At 47.3% G+C, this 23,389-nt stretch overlaps 2 protein-coding genes across 2 annotated transcripts in view; one reads left to right on the top strand and one right to left on the bottom strand.

The window, feature by feature from the left end:
* Positions 1–6,168, bottom strand: part of COL4A2 (collagen type IV alpha 2 chain) — a 178,088-nt gene extending 171,920 nt beyond the window's left edge. The window contains exons 1-3 of the mRNA XM_045567425.1: positions 5,949–6,168; positions 5,554–5,641; positions 5,377–5,431 (exon numbers count right to left, since the gene is read on the bottom strand). Coding sequence (XP_045423381.1) covers positions 5,377–5,431; positions 5,554–5,597 — 99 coding nt within the window. The 5' untranslated portion in view covers positions 5,598–5,641; positions 5,949–6,168. The remainder of the gene's footprint in view (positions 1–5,376; positions 5,432–5,553; positions 5,642–5,948) is intronic.
* Positions 6,169–6,348: 180 nt separating this feature from the next.
* The window catches only part of COL4A1 (collagen type IV alpha 1 chain), a 147,366-nt gene continuing 130,325 nt past the window's right edge, over positions 6,349–23,389 (top strand). The window contains exon 1 of the mRNA XM_045567351.1: positions 6,349–6,514. Within this exon, the coding sequence (XP_045423307.1) occupies positions 6,431–6,514 (84 nt within the window). The 5' untranslated portion in view covers positions 6,349–6,430. The remainder of the gene's footprint in view (positions 6,515–23,389) is intronic.

A 23,389-nucleotide genomic window follows, 5' to 3' on the forward strand; every position in this document is an offset into this window, starting at 1 on the left:
TAACATTTTCTACAACCTTGGCATATTTATATCAAAACTGAGAAATTAACATGGTACAGAAATTAACATCAGCACATTAAACTGCAGACTCTGGCAGAATGTCACCACTACCGTAGTGCAGTCTTTCTGTCCCAAGATTTGCCCGAGGACACCACAGTGTACTTAGAGGAACAGTTTTTACAAAAGAGTTGCTACTTCAAAAGGCAGCCTCGTTCAGTGCAACAGAACACATCTTAACAGAGTTCATCAGGGATCTACCAGGAGCTCGGGAGAGAGGCCGAGCGTTTAGTGCCCAGGGCAGAGCTTGCTGGGCAAGCCATGGGTTGCTTGCACTTTCTTCCTTTGAAATTCACTCTCTGACCACATCAACAGGAGAAACGCAGGCAGTCTCCCTAAGATTAGACACCACCTTCTTTCATGAATAATGAAAATACAAATTATTGTCCCCTCACAGCAGTTGAGGGAACTGAGAGCAGTATGTCATTTAGGCCACCACTTGTCCTGAGATATTCCCATCAACTGAAGGGCACGACCACCCAAGGGGAATAGCAAGAAGATACCTATCCAATAACCCTGCCCTTTCTCTCATCTGAACTGATGAAGTACCATTTATTTACTGGGTTCCAGAAGCTTCTACACTATGAAGATAAAAGCCTCATGCAGCACGTCCACCTTTAAGTGATGTCCTGGAGCTCACCTGGTGGAATCCTCTCGCTGCCAGGGTTACAGCTGAGCCCCCCTCCCCCCAGCCACCTGCAGGCCCTCAGAGCTGCCTCTGCAATTCACCTGGGGTGCACTGCTCACCTGAGAGAGCACCTGAGCAGTCAGCACAACCAGCTCTTCAACCTTTTCTTTCAGGCCCCAGGGGCAAAGTCTGTTAAGTGACTTGCTCCAAAGTCAAACAGCCAGTTAGTAGCCAGGCTGGCGTTAGGCTTCATTCCCCCTCAAGACTATGGTGAGGTCACAGGGCCTGTGATCTGCGAGCCAAGTCAGCCAAGGCCAGGACTTCACCCACCACCTCAAGGACTGATGGTAGCGCCAACAAACATCGGCAGACAAAAAGCAAGAGGCCAATTTCAGAGTTTTCTCTAAAACCCTCTAATCAAAGATAAATATCCTTTTTCAGATTAAAAGAACAAGAAATTCCCAAACCACCTACTAGGTAGTCATCTCTTCATTACGTCATCAAACAATGTTGAAAAGTTAAGTCTCCATTGTACGTAGTTTTTCCCTAGAATTTTTTCAATATTTTCTTTCTCTCTCCCCAGAAAAAGTTACATAATCCTTTGCTTTTTACTATTTTAGCAAAATCTTTGTTTTCTGTCCTAGAACTTTTTCCTTACATTTCACATTGTCTTTCTCTCTCTGGTTCTAAATGCATCTCTCGGACAGTGCCAGAGCCTGTCTTCCCTCTCCCTGCGCTTTCCTACCTGCCCTTTCATCTGCCTCTAGTTCTAGAACAGTGATGGCAAATCCCGGCTATTATTTATTGTGGCCGAGTCATACAAGCCACCCAGGGAGGGCAACTTCAATAGCTTCTAGAAAGCTGAGATATGCTTGTGTTTCCACTCTCATGGTGGAACCTTGTGATTTTTCCCTTCTGCATTTGAACAACAGGGTACAGCTGCAGGGAATATGGGAAGGGGCTTTTATTCTTGATCCCGACACTGAGCTCTGGGAAGCACTGCAGCTCCATACATCTCTCCCCACTCATCAATAAGCCCCCGGGAGAAGCCTTGCCACCACAGCTGTTTTTGGAGAGAAAGGAAAACAGTGGCAGCCTGCAAGAGTCAAGTGAATTTTCCAAGGCCTGGTGCAGTGGAAAACCTCTCAGAAACCAAGCTGGTGCAGAGGCATTCAGGAACCCCGTATCTCTCGGGCACCAACATAACACCTGTGCTTTTTAGGGCTCCTGGCCTCATACCTATGAGAACTCACATGGTGTGGCCCTGTCTCCCGGCTGAGGTCCTTAGCTGGGCCTTCAGCCTGCTGTGTATTTGATCTCAGGGAAGGCCTTTGTTCTTGGGAATTCTCTTCCTCCCAGAATCAGGCAGGACTGGGTCTCTTAGATCTTCAAGGCTGCTGCCCTGCCCCTTGAGATAAGTAGCAATGCTTACAGGGGCTGCAGGGGGTGCTTTGAAGTCTCCACAAAGGTTACAACGTGCAGCACAGGGAGCCATCCCTTCAGCAGGCCCAGTGGACACCTCCTGGCACCAGCGCCGTGCTAGCCTCTCAAAGCACTTCCCAGGAGCCCACTCATCCCAAAGCCCCCTGCCCCCATGAGGTGGGTGAAATTATTAACATGCCAGTTAGGGGGGGATAACACAGCGGTCTGGTGAGTGCTCACCTTAGGCAGCCACCCTTCAGCGGCGTGCCCAGCTGGGAATGGCACCCAGGCAGCTGCCTGAGTCTGGGATGGGACCCCTTGTGCCACACTGCCTTCCAGGATGGGTGTTTTGTACATGCACTTGGCATCTTGGCCTTGCATTCAAGCAAGGGTACCTCAGAAAAGGCGACTTGGATGGCAGAGAGCACCCTCCGAGTGGTCCATGCAGAGCCCGGGGTCCACACTGAACCCTGCGCCCAGGCTGCCAGGGGTGTTTCTGCTTCCTCCGCCGCACAGACACCCGATGATATTGCTTCTTGCTTGCTCCGCGCTCCTGGTCCTCGGCAGACGAGGAAGGAGGGCGACTTCTCTTCCCAGGAGTCCGTGCCTGGGCCTCACTCTCTTGGCCCAAGGTCCAGAACCTCAGAAATCACCCACACCCCAGGAGACCCAGCACCCTCCCTGCTGACTTACAGATTCAGAAGGGTGAGTGTGGGTTCCAGTCCCACTGGCCCACTTACAAAGACAGAGACCTTGGGCAAGTTATTTAAACTCTTTGTGCCTCTTTTTTTTTTTCCTCACCTATAAAACAGGGTAATGATAGTTACCTACCTCCAAAGTGTGTTTTCCTGTGAGGCACTGATGTACTAATGCACACAAAATGGAACACAGGAAGTGCTCATTAATTACGCGCTCTTAGCCACCCATTGTCCCTGCCTCTGCTGTAAAGCTCTAAGATACAAGCAGAAACCTTTTCTACTGAACCTACCCCCCAGGGGAAGAGTCCTGAGACAGGCAATGAGACAGGACTCTGGAACACAGCTGGTTAATGGGGAGCAGAACTTGCCACAATTAAGAAAAATCTTTAATGACTACAGTTCAGGATCAAGCCACTGTTTCGTGAGTAACAGCTATTAAAGCCAGTGGTCAATAAAAACTTAATAAGTAGAAGATCAGCTCATTGAACATAACCAATTGCATGTCTCTTAAGAACACATATTAATGTTTCTAGTAAAATGATTAAACTATTTATCTATTTTTATTTGTAGCTTTAGAATCCAAAGCCCAGAGAAATAAAGTAAATTGGCAACAGACCTCAACTGCCTCTCACTCAGTATTCCAGCTCAATTTTTCCCAAACTTTGGCATCACATGGAAAATGCAGACTCCCAGGCTGCAGCCCAGAAAGTCTGACAGAAGGTCTGGGATGCAGACTAGAGGTCTGAATTTGTAATAAGCCTTTCCTGGTGATTCTTCTCTAGGGGGTGCAAGGACTGTACTTTGAAGAAGCTCTGTTGGGCAAGAAATGTTCTTGGTCCCATTCAAGGACCTAGAGTCAAAGAGACTCAGGGTGAGTTTGCAGCACTATGAGGTTTGGGGGGAGGCAGACAGGTGTGCTGCATGTCAAAGGGCACGTGGTCCCATAACAACCTGAGGAGGATTCACTTCCTCAAAGGAGGGAAACCAAGGCACGGGATTTATGAGATCAGGGCAAAGCCATGTTGAGTACCCAGTTCTTCTAACACGAAGCCCTTTCCACCAATTTTCAGATCAGTCCTGATAAGAATTCCTGGGACTGTTGCCATCCTCAGGAATGGAAACACTGATATTACAAAAGTGGCCCCAGGGGAAGAAGCAGTGTGGGCATCGGCACAACCAATGCACACACTCATGACACACACTGGTACTTTTTGGGGGTCTCTTCCTTCTTTGAGTGAGTGAGTGTGAGTGTGTGTGTGTGTGTGTGTGTGTGTGTGTGTGTATTGCTTCTGGTTCACAAATCTGGACCAAGTCTTATGTGTAATACAGGTATTTGCATAAGAACCCAGAATCATTGGGTTGGTCCAAACATCTAGATTCTGATCTTCTTAAGTCAGTACTGGGGGAAGGAAGGAGACACAGACCTGAACTTTAAGAAAACTTCGGTCTGGAATGCTCTGGGCAAAGTCTCTGTGTTCCACCTCTTGCTTCCTAACCTGGGCCCTGAACTAGAGCAGAAAGTCGCAGAAAAGCAGAGCTAAAGTGTTTCTTTCCCAAGGGAGAGTAGCTCTTCCTCACTCACTACCTGTAAAATCCTTGTTTGTTTTACATTAGGACAGAACAATGTAAAATTAACAGAATTTAAAAAGAACCGCTAACATTTCCCCTTTGTCTCTGTGTGTGCTCTAGCAGGGTGGGACCTGGGGTGGGGAGGGGTGATTCCTAGTGGCGCCCACCTGGCCAGAGGCTGCGGCCAGAGACAGTCGACAGAAGTGGGAATGAGGACACTTGCGGGTCCCCTCAGTTTTCAGTCCCTGTTTAAACATTCGTGTCCTCAACCGAGAAGACGCAGCAAACCTATTGCACGTTAGCCACGGTTGCATAAAGCGCCGTAGAAATGGCTCCTGCTATTTGAACAAAATGTACGCAACCCACAGTGCAGGCACCAGGGACGACACTGGCAGGGCGCCCTCCGCGGCGGGGTCTGGGGGGCAGCGCTCAGCACACAGGGTCATGTGGCCGGACCAGGACATGGGAGAAAACGCGGGTTTTCTTCCGACGCGGGTTTTCTTCCATTGGTCCCTGGCGGTTGGGGCAGCACTGATTGGCCCGCGCTTCCCCGCGCCCCACCCACTCGGGAAACCACAGTCCCCTCTGCCAATGGCAGCGCCTGGTCACCGGCCCTACAGCCCCACAAAGACCCATCTCGCCCTCGTCCAGCGCCTCGCTGCCCGGGACCGGCGTTCTGCCCCCGCTGCCCAGGCTGCAGCTTTGCTCAAACGAAGGAAAAAGATGCCTCAGGCTACATTTTAAATTATCAGCTCGGGTGAAAAGCCGACGCCCATAATTCCCGGGGTTGAAGCTGGGGAACCCACGGGGAGGAAAGCGGGAGAGGGTCACTGGGGGAAAGCGAGCTTTCTTAGAACCCGGCCGGGTGGGCTGGACCACACGCACACGCACACGCACACGCACGGCGAGCGCGGGCGAAATGCCTTCTCAAAGGCCACTGGAGGGTCCCAACCACTCCCGGGCGCGAGAATCCGAGCGCAAGGAACCGGAGCCGGGACTTACCGCCAAGACGCTCTGGGCCAGGACCCCCACTGTCACGGCCCCCAGCAGCAGCCACCTGGATGCGAGAGGGAAGAACAGGGAGGTGAACGTGCAGGCCCCGGCTTGTCAATTCCTGAAAGTTACACGGAAGGGCCCTTCCGCGCGGGGCCCACAGGGACAGGGCGGAAAGTCGCTTACCGCTGCAGGGCAGGGCCAGACGCTGCTCTCTGGTGTCTTCTCATGCTCCCGGTCCCTCCACTCCTGACTCTCTTCGTTCACTCTCAGCCTGGAAGCGAGAGACAAAGCGGGTTTAGCGAGGGGGTGGGGAGGTAGAGCATCCTCGCCGCCAGTCTCTGGGACAGGCGGGGACCTCGCGGTGCGCCCTCGCTTCCTTGCAGGGGTGACCAGAGTGCAGTCCCAAGACGGGATAGAAAAAGGGGACCCTTCCTATTAGGCCCCGGTTGGTGTTGCTAAGCCTCCCCCAACCGCCGCCTCCCGTTCCCAACAGGAGCACGCAGCCCCAGCCCGCACAGGGCGCCCGGAGTCCTAGCTCTCGGGCCTGGGTCTTGGCACTGCCCGGGGGTCGCTCTCACCTCGGGGGCCCTGCTTCAGGGGCTGCCGCCCGCCCGCGGCACATCAGCAGCCCGGCGGGCCTCCCTGGGCGCCAGCCTCAGGGGCCCGGAGTCCCCTCTTGATCCTCTGCCGGGATCGGCGAGGCGGGGGGCGCAGGGGTAGGGGCGCGGAAGTCCTCGGGTGCCGAGCGGAGAGCCCTGGAGTCCCTGCGCACTGCGGTCGCAATCTCCTGACTGCGCGCTCCCGCCGCCCTTTACCCGCGCCGCAGGGTCCTCCCCTTTGAGGCACCGCCCGCTCACCGCTAAGGGGAGGGGCAGCGCCAACAAATTGGGGAGCTCGGCCGGCCGCGCTCAGGTCTCCGCTTGGAGTCGCCGCACCCGGGACGGTGCGCGGTGCTCACGCCCCGGCCTTGCAAGAGTGAGCTGCCCGCCGCGGGCCCCGCGCCACCCGCCGCAGTCCCCCGTGGCCCCCCGCGGTCCCCAGCCGCCCCGGGCCCGCCACCATGGGGCCTCGGCTCGGGGTCTGGCTGCTGCTGCTGCTCGCCGCCCTCCTGCTCCACGAGGAGCGCAGCCGAGCCGCTGCGAAGGTGAGTCCCCTGCCGGCTCTGCTCCCCAGCGCCCCGTCTTGAGCCCCGGGCGCCGGGAGGAGCCCCTTTGTCCCGCACTCGGAGACGCCCGCCTGTCAGGGGTCGCGCGTGGCATGGCCAGGTGCACTCTCCGGACGGGTAGCCGCTGGTGATCCCTGTGGGCTGCGATAGCGCATCCATTACGGAGCCTCCTTTGTTATGGTCTGGGTACGGGAGAGTTAGGGAACTGCTCCAGGCCGGGAGAAAGGAGGAGAAGCTTAGCGCGCCCCGTGGCGGGTGAGGGTGCCCGGGAGCCGGCGGGATTTGAACCCGCATCACGGGGAGCTCAGAGGCTGGGCGCCTTCACCTGCCCCGGGTGCGCGAGTGAGCTGGGGGCTAGAGCGGTGGACACGCACACCCCACGCTGCTCGGAGCCCCTCACACATGTGTCTGCGAATCGCTTTGGGCGTGTTTCCCGTTGTTTGGAGGCTCTGGTGGCCGAGGCTGAACAGCTCTGGGCCCTTTGCCTGGAAACAGCTGTGTCTCTGCGTTCCCACGACTTCTCTACTGCCCAAAGCGCGCTGCACGGCAGCAGTGGGGCTCTTCTGTTCGTCTGGCTTACAGACGCCTCCATCCTCGACTCGTTGCCTTTTATAAATATATTTTAAAAAATTATAACCACATTTACATTTGAGTGTGAAACCAAAGTGAAACTCCGTCTCATTGTTCCATGCGCAAATTGTTTTCCTAGTTTTCATTTCCTCTCGTTCTGTGCTTGCCCAGAGGAATCTGGGAGATCGGTTTGCAGGAGCTGAGGCTCCCAGCGCTGGACGGGCCTGGATGGACTGTTGTTGTTCTTTCCTTTTTTCTTCCCCTCAGAGAGAATAAAGACTTTAGCTCTTACTCAGTGCCATAGCCATGTAGTCCCAAAGGCCAAAAAGGTGTGGCTTCTAAACATATATTGCCTTTTCCCCTCTCAAATGCTTAAAAATGATTTTTGCTACTTGCCAGATTTCCCACACTTACTTTACTGTTTTTAAATCTTACTTTTGATTTTCTTCTTTTTAAAAAAAATTTACATCTCTTCTGGAAGAATGGTATTCACTAACTCCAGTCCACTATCGGTTTCATGCCAGGATTAACTGGTAGTGTTCACAGGGCTCTTGCCTGAGAGCTGGTCTCCATGATGGTAGCTCCTCACTGGATATTAAAGGACTAGTGGTTACATCAGCAATTAACTTCAGGTTGTTTCTCCCAGCCCAGAGTCTCACCAAGCACCATGGCCAGTTATTTAAACACTCTTTGGTAATGATGACAGAATACTTTCAAAAGAGCAGGCTTGAGAACACTTTATTTTGGCCTAGAAATACTGACCACAAGATTGAACATTTGCAAGGCGAGATTGTTAAGTGTAGTGATGGCAAGTCAGAGAAAGTTCTCTGTTGGGAGATGGGAACTGCTGTTTGGATTTGGATTTCCTGATTGATAATGTTAGCAAAGCAAAGCTAATTGTAAGAACATTCATGACTTTAGAGAGTGAGCCACTCACTTACACAAACTCCTGTTCTTACCTGGGAAATGAAACTCATTAATGTTGAGTGTGAGATTATTTTACTGTACTGTAAATATTGTCTAAAGCCCAAGTACATTCCTAGCCACTGGCTTTGCTCTACCCCTCAAGGTGTCACAAAATGTTTTGAGAGATCCTGCATGTGGGTACCTCTTCTGAGCACCAGTTGACTTAATTGTCATTATACTATATCTCCCTGGGCTTAATTAGACAGAGAAAAGTGATCAATATGCATATGACTTATGGGTATACAGGACAATTTATTTAAAAATCATATCTGGCTAACTTTTAAATCTAGCTCATTTTTCATGCCATCAACAACATTTTTTGCTTACCTCCTTCCAAAATCAGGTGTTAGGTACACCAAAACACCAAAATAACTTCAATATAGATCTAAGCAAAACATAATTTAGAAATAGAGTTTGAAGGACAAGATGCTGCGGATGTGTCATGTCCTAATTCAAAAGCCAGTGGGGAGGACTCTTGGCTCAGCTGCTCCTCTGGGTCCACAGAATCACACTTTACCTGCATTCACACATCCAAACACCACCTACTGTGTGCCAGGCATGAATCACACTTATTTTTTTCTATATGAAAAGCCGTTTGATTTTGTATGTGGCCATATCTGCTGTGGTCATACTGTTTATTTAGTAATGGATGGATTTTCTAAACCATTGATTTCATCCCATACCAAACCTACTCCCTACTCCCACCCCCCTGCCCTCCCCAGCTTTTCTTTCTTAAGCAAGATCAGAGGAATAGAGTGTAGGCCTGAGACAGAAATGTATCTGCAGTCTCTGTGATTCTGAGCATACTCTGCTCTTGGTCATGCACTTACACTGGGCTGAAAGAATCTTCCTTCAGCAGCCTTCAACGCCCCCCTCCCTCTGGTTCTGTGCAATGCTTCTTAACAAATTATTTCTCAGGATCAGAAATGTGAACTTTCCTCTAAGTGTGGTGATGCCTGCCCAGCAATACTATCACTTCCTGACTCTAAGTCACCACTCCTAGGATTGAATGACCTAGAGCTTAAGCTAAGTGAGAATTCCCATGCAAGAATGGACCACGTTCTACTGGAAATGCAATTTAGATGAGAAGGTTGATTTCTGTTAAGTCCCAACAAGAGTAACATCAACCAGTATGTCCGGAGTGAGGTTGGTCCTCATGTTCTTTACATATGGAATTGGTCCAGGGTGCAGGGAAGCACCTCCAAGACCAACTAGAAGATACAGAGGACATGAACTAGGTGTGTATAAGATTGGACTTTCACAGAATTATTAGTGCTATAAATTGGTCACACATACACAGAAAGAGTGTGTTTTAGGGGCAAGAGTATTCTCAATTTTATGTCTGCTTTTAAGCAGATTTAGGGGGACTGGTTGAACCCTATGCCTCAGTTTCCCTGGCAGATCTGCCCCTTCTTCACATGGACCTATTTGTTTTTTCCTTCGTTCTACACATGCATCGGGACCACCTCCTTTATGCCATGCTCCCTGCCAGGGTGTGACACCCCCTCTTGTCCCCAGGCAGGTCACAGCCTGGTGAGAAATATTGAGAAAGAAACAGACCAAACCAGGGCTGGTGAATGCCACAATTAAGAGAAACAAGGCTTTGGGGAACTCAGAGGAAACTTCTGAGAAAACATTCCACCTCTGAAATATGATGAAGAAATGGGAACTATAAACCCAGCATATTATTTTCACATGCACTGTTATGGAATATTATATGCAGAAGGCATGGCAATTCCACCTGTCCTTTCTCAAGCCTCAGGGTCTTTGCATTGAAAGATGACTCTAAAATTCCCTCCTTTGAGATCCTAAGAGGTCATTATTTCTATTATAACAATCTTGGTAGCTAGACTTTGAACTCAGAGGGTAGAAAGGAACTGGGGCAAGACCTAGGAGAAGAGTGGTCAGAAGAAGCTCTCAGCATGAAGCTCCCACCTGAAGACCAGCATGTGGTCCTGTCCCTTTTCTTGGAGGTGGCAGGTGCACTGGGGATGTTTGGAAAGTTGCAGCATGGGTGACTGACTCTAGGCAGGAGTGCCTTTAGGAACTGACCCAGAAAACCTACCCTCACTTGGGCAAAACCACGAGGGAATTCACAAAACCCCACATTATTCATTAACAAGTCTGTTGGCAGATTTCTGGGAACTGGTAAGGATGGTCATAGCAAATTTAGTTATTTAGTTAAGAGCTGGTAAAGATTCTGCAGACAAATGGAACCCACAAATGATGCCCTAAACAAATCCTTTTAGACACCTGGAGGGCATCAAAAAGTGAGTAAATCACAACACTTGTTTTGATGAATTATACAATGTTTGTTATAACAATTGTTCCCGACATTGAAACAGGATTAACCTCATTAAAATGTCTCGCAAGCAGATTTGGTATTCTGAGTTCTGGGGATAGAATAAGCTGAAGCACAATGGAAGCCTAAAGTGATATCATTAGAGCATTGTTCTTCCTGCTATTATTAAATAACCACTAAAAAATGTCAACTACAGAACAATACAAAAGACGATTCCTACCATTCTTGTGCATACAATGGAGAGGGATATAAACCAGGACATGTTGTAAGGTTTCTTCTGAGGCATGTGTCACTGCAAGCATGACTTTGGGGCTAATACTTTCGTAGTCTGGGACACAGTGACCTGGTTCCCCTCAGTAGTGCTGGCCCTAATCTGGGATGTGAGTCTATCCTAGTTTTATTTCTGTGTCTGGTTTCTCTCTTCTCTGCATTCTGTTCTCTGCCCTCCCTACCTGGGGCGTCTGCTGCATGACTCCTTGTCACTCGATAGGACATCTCACCCTGGCTGTGCTGCTCGGATCTCCAAATGGGCACATAAGTTCAGAACTGAACTTATCTTTCATGCAGGCCCAGTGGCCTTCCCAGCTCTGCCGTTGCGGTCGTTGGCATACGGAGCCTGGAGACCATGACTTCCCCTCCAGGGCTCCCCTTCCCTCCCTTTTAACCTCCATGTCTGCCCAGTCACAGGTCTCCCACTTCTTTCCCCCTATTTCCCAGAAGCACCCTCAGCTTTCTCTTCCCATGGTTCTGACCCCACCTCCAGGTCTCCTGGCCTTGTGCCAGGATGACCACAAAAACCACCTTCCCCACCCACCCTCCTCTCATTCCTTGTTCTCTGCACCTTGGGGGGCTCATTGTTTTCAGATACCTCCTTTGCAGCCACACACTTGCTCTGCTCAGGATCTTCTGATGGCCACTGGTGTCTACCCAAGGGCTCCCATCGCTTTGACATGGCTTTGTGTACCCCTCATGACATGGCTCACTCAAATTTATCTGGCCTTGTTCCTCACTGCTCCTCGACACACAGCCTTGGAAATGTCAGGAAGGACCAGTCTCTATTCCCAGAAGCCACTTTAGTTCTTCCTGCTCTCTCACCTGCAGCATCTTCTATCCTTCCCTTTGCTTGCTGTCATTCTCCAGAATCTCTTAAAAGCAGCTCTCAGCTTGCACCTTTTCCATGCAATCTCCTCTAAAATCAGAGTTCTGTTTAGAATAGTGTCAAGTATCTATCTGCATAAAAAAAAAATCCAACCTAAATTTCAGTTCTTGTTCTGCCACTCGGTAGCAGTGTAATCTCTTTGAGCCTCGGCTTCCTAATACATAAAATGAAGATAATGACAGTGTCTAGGGGAACCTTCAAGTTGCACAGTCAGGTTGTGCACATGAAGTCGGCACTCAAAGACATGCTGGTTGTGATTGCTTGGCATTGCATTGTCTCGTGTGTGCTGGTTTCAGCAACCCTGTCAATTATAAGATGCTTGAAGACATATCTTCTTTTTAAAACACCCCCGCTATGTCTGGGAGAGTGCCTGACGCACAGGAGGAAATCGTGAATTAATTACTGGTAATTGGTTCTAAAGTTTCTGGCTGCCATGGGCTCAGGATGCCCTGCAGAGTTCTTGTGGGAGCTGCCTGGCACCTCACACCACCAGCCCTGTTATTATTAGAGAACACAAAGGACAATAATGCCAAACGAAGGTGTTTCCCCTTAAATTGGAATTTGGAGTAGATATTCCACCACAGACTAAACATGACTTGGAAATATATACAATGCTGAACTTTTTATGTAAATAGTTTATTCCGTGGTTTAGTAATACTCTTTGTAGAAGCTTTGCTAGATTTGGTTTTTAATCTGCACACCATAAAAACATTTTATTTTATCTGAGTTTTAAAGCTCACTTGATTTGTGGTTAGGTAAAAGACAAATGCCAAGTGTCCGAATCAGATATTCAAGTAATATTTTCCAGGCCATTTGGGCTTCTGTGCATCTGCTGGTCACATCTCTTACTTGATGAAGGAGAATGATCTAACTTCCTCATCTTCTGTGGCTCTTGGAATGAATATTTTGTTCAGAATTGCTGTTGGGAATATACTGATGTTTATTACCAAATACGTATCTTGGTGTACCATGGCCTTTTCTTTCAACAGTGGCCACAGCAAGAGATGCTGCCTATGAATTGGAAACATCCAATTTGATGTCAGTTGCCATATTCCCATTTCACCAAATACACTGACAGTTGGGGAAGCCATTTGTATATTCACTCATGGAGAGTGTAGCTGACTTAAATGAACATTGTCCAACTCAGCAGAATATCTGGAAACACAGTATTCTTGCATTTGACAATTAAAATGGTTTAAAATTTTTATTAAGTTTCTGCTTCAGAAAATTAAGATATTCCTTTATGAAAAACAAAACGCAGTGTTTCCTAGTTATAGCTCTGTTTCAAAAGCTATTTCCACAAACTTTTCCCAGCAGCCATTCCCACACCTAGAGATGAAGATTCAGAAGATAATGACAATTACCAATGTGTGTCTTCATTCCTGAAAGACAAATCTTACCTAACACTCATATTTAGTGCACGGGGCATTTTTGAAGGTATCAGGTCAGTATTTGTTTCCTGTTTCAGTGTGTTACAGATAAACCCAATGATAACTATTTTGGCATTTTTCCTTAATTTCTATTAAAGATATAATATTAACATCTAATCTAATCAGTGGATGATTTGGATACTACTTCTCTAATAATACTTGATTTTTACATATGTTACTTTTATAATATAGAGATCAAAATTTATTTTAAAGTCCACAATTACCCTTTTATGTAACCAATGACTTATTTTTGAGCACAGGAACATTTTTTTAATATCATCAAGAGCATCAGCTTTAAATTTTCATTTTTAAATACAAAGCAACTCTTTTTCCTAATTAGCTTTAATTTTTTTAGTTGTATTTTAGAATATTTTAAAGAACACAATAACATTTTAATGCCACAGAATTATGGAGTTGTGAGCAACATATTTGCTACAACCAGACTGAAGGACCCTGGCAAAAGCAAAGTCTGTTTCTCTAAGAAGCTGGCATTAAAGGGTCAGACATAACACACCAGTTTTTGGAAAGACAATTGCAATATTTCAAACATACCTAGAGAGGAGATAGTCCAGGATCACACATGCTCTACAGGAGGTGGCAGGTGTCACAGGTAAGCATAGGGGTCCTGGTCTTTCTCATCTGCAAAGCCCGGATGACAATGGCGCTTCACGCAGAGAACACTCACGAGGATTAAATGAGCGAATGTGCTCTCTTTTTGCCAGGCACTGATCTGTTTGTTCAATTAAAGGCCAATTTGGAGGATTAACAGCAAAGCAATGATATCCGCAGGGCTTCTTGGGGCTGGAGGGGACCCCATGAGGATCACCCCTACCAGTAGTTGTCAAACGTGAGCTCACATCAGCTCGATAAAACACCCCCCAGAGTTTCTGATCCTGGATGTGTGGGGTGCACCTGAGAATCTGTATTTCTGACAGGAGAGGCTGATGCTGTGGGTCCAGAGAACACAGATGTGTCCATTCCCTTCCTTTTATGAGGTGGATGCAGACATGCCATGCTGGGACATTTAAGTTTGCACTCAAATCGAAGCTGCACAGTTGCATGTAAAATGGCCCTGGCGGTTTGCATTGTCTTTTTCTCTTGTTGGTTGCTGTTACTGCGACAATTCCAGCTCCAGCTGTGTGGGGCAGTTGGGAAGGTCAGATGGGTGGAGGGGAGGGAGGAGGTCCTGAGCGTGCATGTGGCCTGTCAGGAAGTGGACGCTCATGGATTAACTTGCAGAGGGCTTGGCTGGCGGGAAGTGAGTGCAACTGATGCCAGAGCAGGGCCTGGCCCTCGCTGGCCCTCTGCTCTTCTGGAGTTGGGACACGAGGTTTCTCCCGACTGATGTACTATTACTTGAAGGCAGAGTTTTGCCATCTTTAGTGGCTAGACTTCCAGCCACGCACCTGTTGAGGATGGGCAGAGCCTGGTGGGGCTCTTGGTGCTGGACCCCCAGGTGAGAAGGCTCCCACCCCCCACTCGTTTCCTGAGGCTTCGGCCACTTGCTGCTGAGGAATTTCTGTTTTATATCTCTTACCACCAAACCCATTTCCTGGAGATTAAAGGCCATTTGAGGTTAGTGGTTTAAAATAACTCCTAAATTTTGGTCAGGAAATGGCCTATAAAATGAAGATAAACTTGCCAAAGCAGGAAAATGGGTCAGTGATGGGAAAAAATACCATCCCCAGGATGGTTAGTTTAGCTCCTGGATCAGATTTATTTTGGATAAATACACAAACCTGGTCCAGAATCAATACTATCTCCTAAAGATCTGGGGGTGACACAGTTCCCATCGTGCAGGGTATGCTGCAGCTGTCTTCCTGACTTATCACATTGGTAGCTTATCTTTAGCAAACATTTTTTTGACTGTGAACATTATGCTAACGCCAGATGATTTTTATCCATTGTTAAAGCCAGTCTGACCAAATAGCCATTGGGTGCCTTGATAATAATTAGATTTTGTTTTCCCAAATCTTGAAAATAATAACATTGTTTTTCTTTATTCTGGAATTCAGGCTTTTAAAACTTTCTTTAAAAATTCTATAATTAATACTTTTTAATTGTTTCTTGTTGACCATAGATATTTTCTCTTCTTTCATGGAGGTTATCATCCATTAATATATTATGAGATAATTGGTTTTTATCTTGACTAGATCATTCATTTAAAACATTCATAACTTTGGGCATTGTTTTAGGCTGGAAGCCAAATTTGTAACCAAAGGCCTATTTTTTTATATGAGTGAAAATAAAACAAATACGGCTAAGAATTCACATAAACACAAAGTCGTAGATTGATAGGTCAGTATCTCGCTTCTGACATTTAAAATCTGTTCAATAAGTATGTGTTGGGCACTCATTCTGGGTTGGAAAATATGCAAGTGGTTAGAATTGTTCTTATACTTTTTATTCTGATACAGGCCCAAGTTAAAGTAGGAATAATTTTAATAATAGTATGATAGATGTTATATTAAAAAATTAACACTTGCACTGTTCTCTTTTGGCCCCAAAAACTTTTCACTTCGTTTCTGAAACTCTAGGAAGAGCATCATACAATTGCAAACTCTGGAGCCATATGAGATGAGATGAATGCTTGATTTACCAGCAACTAGCTGTTTGACCTTGGGCACTCCTCTTAACCAGTCTGTGCCTCAGTTTTCTCATCTGTAAATTAGGGATAATAATATATTCTTTTATGGGATTATTGTGAAGATAGTACACGTGCGATAATGCACCTAAAGCACACCAGTGACTGCCATATCTTAAGATTTGATATTGTGAAATAGAGTTGGTCTTCTTCTAGTTTACTGGCATGCAACTCCTAAAATCCTTGGAATCTCCAAAGTGATAAGTGTCTTTTGTGTGCTAATGAGTTGACTAGGGGCTGGGCTGGTCACCAGAAAGACCAAGGCAGGATTAGAGAGTTGAGACTTTCGGCCCCACCCCCAACCTCCAGGGAAGGGGAGAAGGGCTGAAGGTTAAGCTGATCACCCATGACCACTGATTTAATCATTCATGACTACATAATGACACATCCGTAAAAACCTCAAAAGACTGGGGTCTGGGAGCTTCCAGATAGCGTGGCACTCCCAGACAGGGCATGGTGGCTCCGTGCCCCTCCCCTGTAACTCTCCCTAGGCATCCATCTGTATCCTTTGTATAATAATAATACGCTTTATAGTAAACCAGGAAACATAGTGGCTCCGAGTTCTGTGAGCCTTCCTAGCAAAATAACAAAACCCAAGGAGGGGGTTATAGAGACCCCAATTTATAGCCCATGGGCAGAAAAATAGGTGTAGTTGGGTCTGCACTGGGGGCTGTTTTGTGGGACTGAGCCCTCTGACTGTGGGATCTGATGCCATCTCCAGGTAGATTGAGTCAGAGTTGAATTGAGGGAAACCCAGCTGGTATCTGGAAGAATTGCCTGCTTGATGTGTGGGGAAACCACCCACACATCTGGTGTCAGAAGCTTGTTGCGAGAACAGATAAAAAACTTTTTCCTCTCTATATCTTCAGATAAGAGTTCAATAGATGTTAGATTTTATTATTGATTTTATTATTTTAGATATTCATATGTAAATAAAACTATGAAAGCTGAAAAATATCTTTCTTTACTGGTACTTTACTCTTTAAAATGAGGTAAGCTTCTTGGATAATCTACAAAATATTGGGATTATAGTGGTATTCGAACGATTAAATATGTTTTTATTGCATAATTTTTTAGGGCACAGTTCTGCCCCTGAAGTATTCCATGATAGAAAACTGGGCTTTTGAAGCATGACAAGAATAAAATTAGTAAAAGCAAATGGAAATGAGACACATTGCAGTGATTTTATGCAGGAAATGGTAGCATCACCATTAATGGGGAAAGGTCGTAGTTTCACAGGACCTTGTGAAAATGGGAATCCCTTTGGAGACCTTTCTCCCTGACCTCGGTGGTCCAGTGAGAAGGTGCAGCGTGGAAGTCAGTGCTGGAGCTCAGCGCAGCTTTGGCGTGGGCGTGGCGGTGGGCGCAGTCCCCAAAGAATTTGCCTGACACCGGGGGCTGCATGTCTTCTCTGTGGGGCTCCAGGGGTGGGGCTTCCAGGCTTGTACACATTTGCAGCCTAGATCCATTTTAGAATTCAGCTGAGGGTGAAGTCAGAAAAGCCATTTAGTGGGAGAGCCTAAGAGGAAAATCTAAACAAACTGACAGATTAAGGGTATTTATCTGTTAAAAAGCCTAAAAATGGGCTAGTCACAGGCAACTTGATAAAGAGTCTTTCTGCAAAGGTCTGTACGTGTCTTAGGAAAATGAGTCTGATTTGTACATTTTTAGATTGAAATTAGTATTTACAGGACATTATGGCTTTTGTATATTAAGTGTGTTCAATGAACATAGCTGTCATCAGACCTCATAGATGAAATTTTATGTATAATCATATGCACACATATATAAATATGTATACCATGCATATGTCTCATTCATATAGGAAGTAGTATTCATTTATCCATGGAATAAATATTCATTGCACACCCACTATGTCCCAGGCACCGTTCTAGGCATGGCGACAAACAGAAAAGAATTGCTGCCCTCAGCGATTAGCTATAGAATTAATACAAACAAATTATCATATTGAACTAGAAATTATTTAAAAAGACATCCCTCCACTATTTTAGGGGTGGCTCAGCCTCAGAAATTGGCGTCATTAAAAGAGTTGTGACTCCAAGGTAGATAACTGGAGTCCTTTGCAGGAAATAGTATCTACTTTGTGTCTCTAAAGTACATTTGTGAGACTCACAAACATTCAGAATTATTCTGTTTTTAGGAATTTTGAAATATGATGGCTGTCCATAAAGTATCCAGCCACTGTTAATATATGGAAAATGGTATTACATGGCTGGATACTTTCTGAACAGCCCCATATCTCGAGAGTGGGAAATGAGTTATATGAGTTGGCTTGGTTCTCCTCTCTGCCCTGGGAATTAGGCAGAGGTAGCCCTGGGAAGCACCACTTGGACTTAGGGTGGGTGAAGGTATCACATGTGGAAATACCAGATGTAGGATGGGAGGGAGGCTGTGGAAAGCAAATGTGTTTCTCCAGTGTGCGTGACTTCCAGGCGTTTCGGTGAGGATGATGTGTGTCACAATAATAATGGTGCAAGAATATTGTCCTTTGCCTTAAAATTGCGATGCTCTTTGGCCATGTTGGCAGGACCCTGTGTGAGGAGGGAGAGTGAGGAGGCAGAGTGAGGAAGTGCTTTTGTAATCAGCAGGACACACCCCAAGACCTCTGCCCCACCTCCACTCTCCAGACACAGCCGCCATGCTGCACTGGCCATGGACCCGCACCCCTGGGACAGACTGTCGCAATCTTGGTACTACAGCACTGAGGAATTTTGAGCTGGATTCCCACAGCTGAACACTCATTTGCACCTGGAGCGGTTCTGGTCACAATTAGCACTTGACCCCTTTTCGGCAAGTCAAAACTGGAGTCTTGTTCCAAGGACCAGGATTTCCCAGGTTATCTGGGCAAAAGAAATCTCATTTGTGAGTTAGGGATGACTAAATCAGAAACATGAAGACGAGTTGCTGTCGAAATTGCTCAGTGGCTTAAAAAAGAAAATGCAGGTCAAAGTTGTTGGCAAATTGTCCTGGATAATTGGCACTCCATGTCCCACCTTATCCTGAAACTGTGGAAAGCTTTTAATAAGGGGAAAGATATGTAAAAATCTCTGATGAAATGTGCTATGTTACAGAGTCTTTTTGGTGAGAAATAATGGCAGAAATGATCCTTGATTTGATTCCTTAATTGGCAATTCTCTTCTTAAGACAATGCCACACTTTTGACACAAGTTATTCTACTTCTTTATGGGATGTACCTGTGTCATTGGAGCGACTGCAGTACTTACTTGAAAGCTGTGCTTGGAAAAGCAAAATAGTTAGGGTGAGTTTCTCATTATTATTAGTCTTCCAAGTAGATGCAACAGCCGCTAGCTTGTACAGCCTTTTACCTACTCTTCTCACAGTTAGAGCGATGGCACTTGTGAGAGTCACTGGCTTTCGCAGCCTGAAGTTCTTCAGATGTAACAGTTTTACACACCTTTGGTCTTTTAAGCTTTGGGACTTTGCTAATTTGTGTGGGTGGGTCAAGCCCCCATCCCCCACTGCGGTAGTGGGGTGATGGATGAAAGTTTCCTGCAAGGTGACCTCAGATGGAATTCAGCATTTGTCATTAGCTGAAGGAGAGCAACTGCAGATACTTTCAGCGGATGTTTTGGGAAAATGGTCTAGGTTGGAATTGAGTGTTTTTGTTTGTTTTTTTTTTAATAACAACTGATTTCTTTCTCCACTGTCCCAGAGTCTACCTATGAGTATGAGGAATAACATCTTTAGCTATTAAGTGACATAAATTGCCCAGCTGCTACCTTTTTGCATGCTGGTGATAACCCTGGACATGTCGGGTTTGTCCGGATCCTACACAGAGGTAACTGTCTTGATGGTCCACCGATCCTGCCTGCGTGCCAGTAATCACCTGAGTTCCTGTCCCTCTTCCACACCCAGGGGTCGTGCAGGTGGAACTGCTGAGGCCCGGGTCTTGGAGCCCTGGGTGAGAAAACTGCATGGAGGGCACCCAGGGGGACAGGAGAAGGATCAAACCAACTTCCAGGCGAGGTCTTCCTGACATTTCATCCCTGTCTTTCATGATTAAAATAAATTAAGGTCGAAAGGTGGTTTGGAGTACCCATCCCCAAATTAATAGATATAAAAGGTTGAGATCAAGAAACTATAGTCTAGACCACAGCATGGCCTCTTTTTGGGGGGTCCATGAACCCCTTGACATATACAAATTTTTACGAGTCTGTGCACAAGGGCGTTCGTTTTTAAGGAGGCAATGCCTGGAACTTTTATCACCTTCTCAATGAGATGTATGCCACAGAACATTGGTCTGGAGGGATTTGGTAGCAGATTTTTGTAGGAAGATCTGTTGAAAAAGATTTACCAAGGAAGAAGCCCCTGCATTTGGCAGTGGATAGGAATACAGCTAAATTTGGCAATGGCTCGAAGCGTTGGCTCTCAGCTGCAGGCAGGATGCAGGCACTTCTGAGGGTGGTGGGAAAGTCGGTCAAGGAAGATAGTCTTGGCAAGCATCAATCTTTTTGTGTAGATGGAATGTTTGTCATTTTCCCCTCTTGATGCCTTTGCGTGTGTGCAAGCCCCATCTTCTCAGCTGGATTGCAATGTCGTTCTCCACGCCCCTGCAGCGTCCAGCACAGTGTCTGAACATCCTTGTGTAGAATCTATGTTCAATAAGTGTCTGTTGAGTGACTAATTGGTTGCTAAGGCTACACTAGAAAATTTAAATTTGGAGATGCAGCTAGAATTCATTCCTCTGCAGCTGGCAGAACCTGGTAGTTACCATTACTTAAAGAACCCAGTTCAGAGCTTTGAAGTGGGAAAGTAGAGAGGAAGAAGCCACCAAAGACGCTGTCTGGTAATAGGAGAAATGTTTCCACAAACACAAATGGAGAGTGTCTTTACGGAGAGGTGCAGTGGGCGGTGGCAGGCGGTCGGTTCCCTGCTCTGCACATTTGCTGGAGGCTGGTGCTCCCGGGCACTCCCAGCGGTGCCCTCACATGGAGGGTGGGTTCCGTGGACAGCCCACCGAGGAGATGGCATGGCTGAGACTCCCCACCTGTTCCCACCCAGTCTTAGAAGCATACAGCAAGTGCTCAGATGCTGAGAGACACTGAGGAAAGGAAAAGACAGAATCGAGCTTTTGGAAGGATTTGGTGTAAAATGTAAAGATGGCCAAAGAGACAAGTGGATTGTAACTCGTAAAGAGACAAGTGGATTGTAACTCGTCGAGCTACTTGGCCCCAGGGAACTTGTCCTAGGCAGTGGGTCTGAGACACGGCTTAAAGTCAGGAAAGGGAAGCCTCCAGTGTGCTGGGACAGGGTAGGTGAGAGCCAGCAATTGTCCGCAGCAGAGGGGCCAGGGTGGTGCCAAGGTCTCTGTGTGCCTGCTCCAGCCGGGCACAGCCCAGGGCAATCCCCTCCCACCATGTTACCAGCTCTGTGCCTGTCCAGGTGCACAGGGACCTGCTCCTGTGAGGAGCTCGGCCACCCTTCCGCCTCTGCATGGGGATTGCCTGCCATAGTTCACTGGCCAGTCCTACCTAGCAAGGGAGACTGGCACTGTGCCCAAGGTCACTGGCAGGATGAACCTGAAGATGACAGCAAGAAACAGTGGAGTGGAGAGGGAGTGCTGATGGAACACAGCAGGGGAGAGGAGGATTTGGGGTGTGGACGGGGTCAATGAGCCAGAGGGGACTGCAGAAGGGAGTGCGTGGGCTGTGAGCACTGCAGGGGGCCCGCAGGGTGGGCTTTGGGCTTTGGGTGCCTTTGGTAGTGGGGGTGAACACAGGAGTGAAGCCAGAGTCCAGGGGGAAGGAAGGAAAGGAATGCCCTGGCTTACGTTGCCTTTTAAGGGAAACAGTGTAGTGTAAGCTGTGGGCCGTTTAGATGTTCTGATTAAGAGGGTAAATCATCAAAGAAATTGTGCCTTGGACAAAACATTTAAACAGTACACTGACATTTTAATGATACAACAATGAATGCTACCCAGATTGTGTTTCCTCTGAGGAGCTGGGGTGAGAGCTATTAGCTTACATGGGGCTCACAGGTGCACGTGTGGGTAGATGTAGTCACACCTATTGTCAGACCCAAAACATAAACTTTAAAATGCCTGGCCGGGCACGGTGGCTCACGCCTGTAATCTTAGCACTCTGAGAAGCCGAGGCGGGAGGATTGCTTGAGGTCAGGAGTTTGAGACCAGCCTGAGCAAGAGTGAGACCCCGTCTCTACTTAAAAATAGAAAGAAATTATCTGGACAACTAAAAATATATATAGAAAAAATTAGCTGGGCATGGTGGCGAATGCCTGTAGTCCCAGCTACTCGGGAGGCTGAGGCAGGAGGATTGCTTAAGCCCGGGAGTTTGAGGTTGCTGTGAGCGAGGCTGACCCCACGGCACCCTAGCCTGGGCAACAGAGTGAGACTCTGTCTCCAAAAAAAATAAAAAATAAAATGCATTCTACTAGACTCTAACGAAGTGGGGAAAAAAATCACAAAACCTACACAGCAGCATGTCCAAATCACTGAACGTGGAACAGGTGAGAGTCGCCTTTGAAAGGAGCCAACCACTGCGGGTGTGTTGCGCCCAGCAGCGGCTCCCTGTAGCCAGTCCCTTCCCTTACACGCCTCTCTTCAAGAGGAGCCCCTGCTACTGCCCATGAGGGTGTGGAAATGAAGTGCTGATGGTCCCTGCCCTGGCATCAGCCTATGCTGCCCACTGCAGGCAGAACACAGTTCAATTGGGAGCCGAGGCAGAAGTGGTGGTCCCTGGAGTCTGCCCTGCAAGTCGCAGCCTGTGGCATCTCATGCTCCTTTACTTTTTGAGTTTTCCACAAAGCAGGAGCCTGAGCCATTAGTATCTAGCCCCTGAAGGTGGCTTCTCTGTGCAATTTTGTACTTCCACTGAAACACAGTTAAACATAACTTGCAACACAGCATCTGACGTGGATTGAAATCTTTATGTATTCAATACACAGTTTAACCGCAGTGCCACTCATTTGCAATATCCGCTGTTGTCTTTGGTGAAGAAACACTGATGACAGACTAAGATGTTGGTGAACACAAGACGCTCAAAGAGCTTCATGAAAACGTGGACCAGGAAAGTAGCAGGATGGTAGAGGTGCGGGACCCTGTCCCCGCAGAGGAAGTCGTCGGTTGTGAGCTGGTGAGGGGCCCACAGATGCCGGAGAACAGAAGCATTGCGGTGGGAAGCGCATCTTCCTGGCCTGGGCAGGTGACGGGCACCGGCCTGGCACGTAACAGAGCTGGAGCTGGGCCCCCCACCCTTCGCTTCTGGGCTTAGATGGGGGCTGTTCCGCCCTGGTTTGTTGAGACCAGAAACCCCTCTTCCATCCATTGTAAGTTAGAAATCCAGCACTGGCCAACGTGAAGATACTTGGAATTGAGGCCAATGCTGTCCTCGAGCGCCCACTGCCCTTAGACCTCCCAGTCCTCTCCACTGAAGGTCTAGGCCCCTTGTGTTCATCATTTATAGATAGATGGTTCCCAGCCTTGAGGCATGTCACTAACCTGTCCAGGATTTTACACGAGGACATGGAAGAGACAAGAATGGAAAACCAGTCTGTTATGCTCAGATTGTCAAAGTTAATTAATGCTCATTATTTTCTTTCAAATGACATTCACACTTTCGTGATTTTTAAATTTTATCTGTGCAAAGAAAATACCCACATTAAATTGACATAGCGAAGTGGGAACAGTTGTGTTGGTTGCTCTACCTTGTGCTTAGCTAATCCTTAATCAGACAGATTTTGGTTGCAAGAGATAAAATCTTGCTCATCTCTTGAACCTTGCACT

This window comes from Lemur catta, chromosome 13 (genome assembly GCF_020740605.2).
Source record: "Lemur catta isolate mLemCat1 chromosome 13, mLemCat1.pri, whole genome shotgun sequence".
Taxonomy (NCBI): Eukaryota; Metazoa; Chordata; class Mammalia; order Primates; family Lemuridae; genus Lemur; species Lemur catta.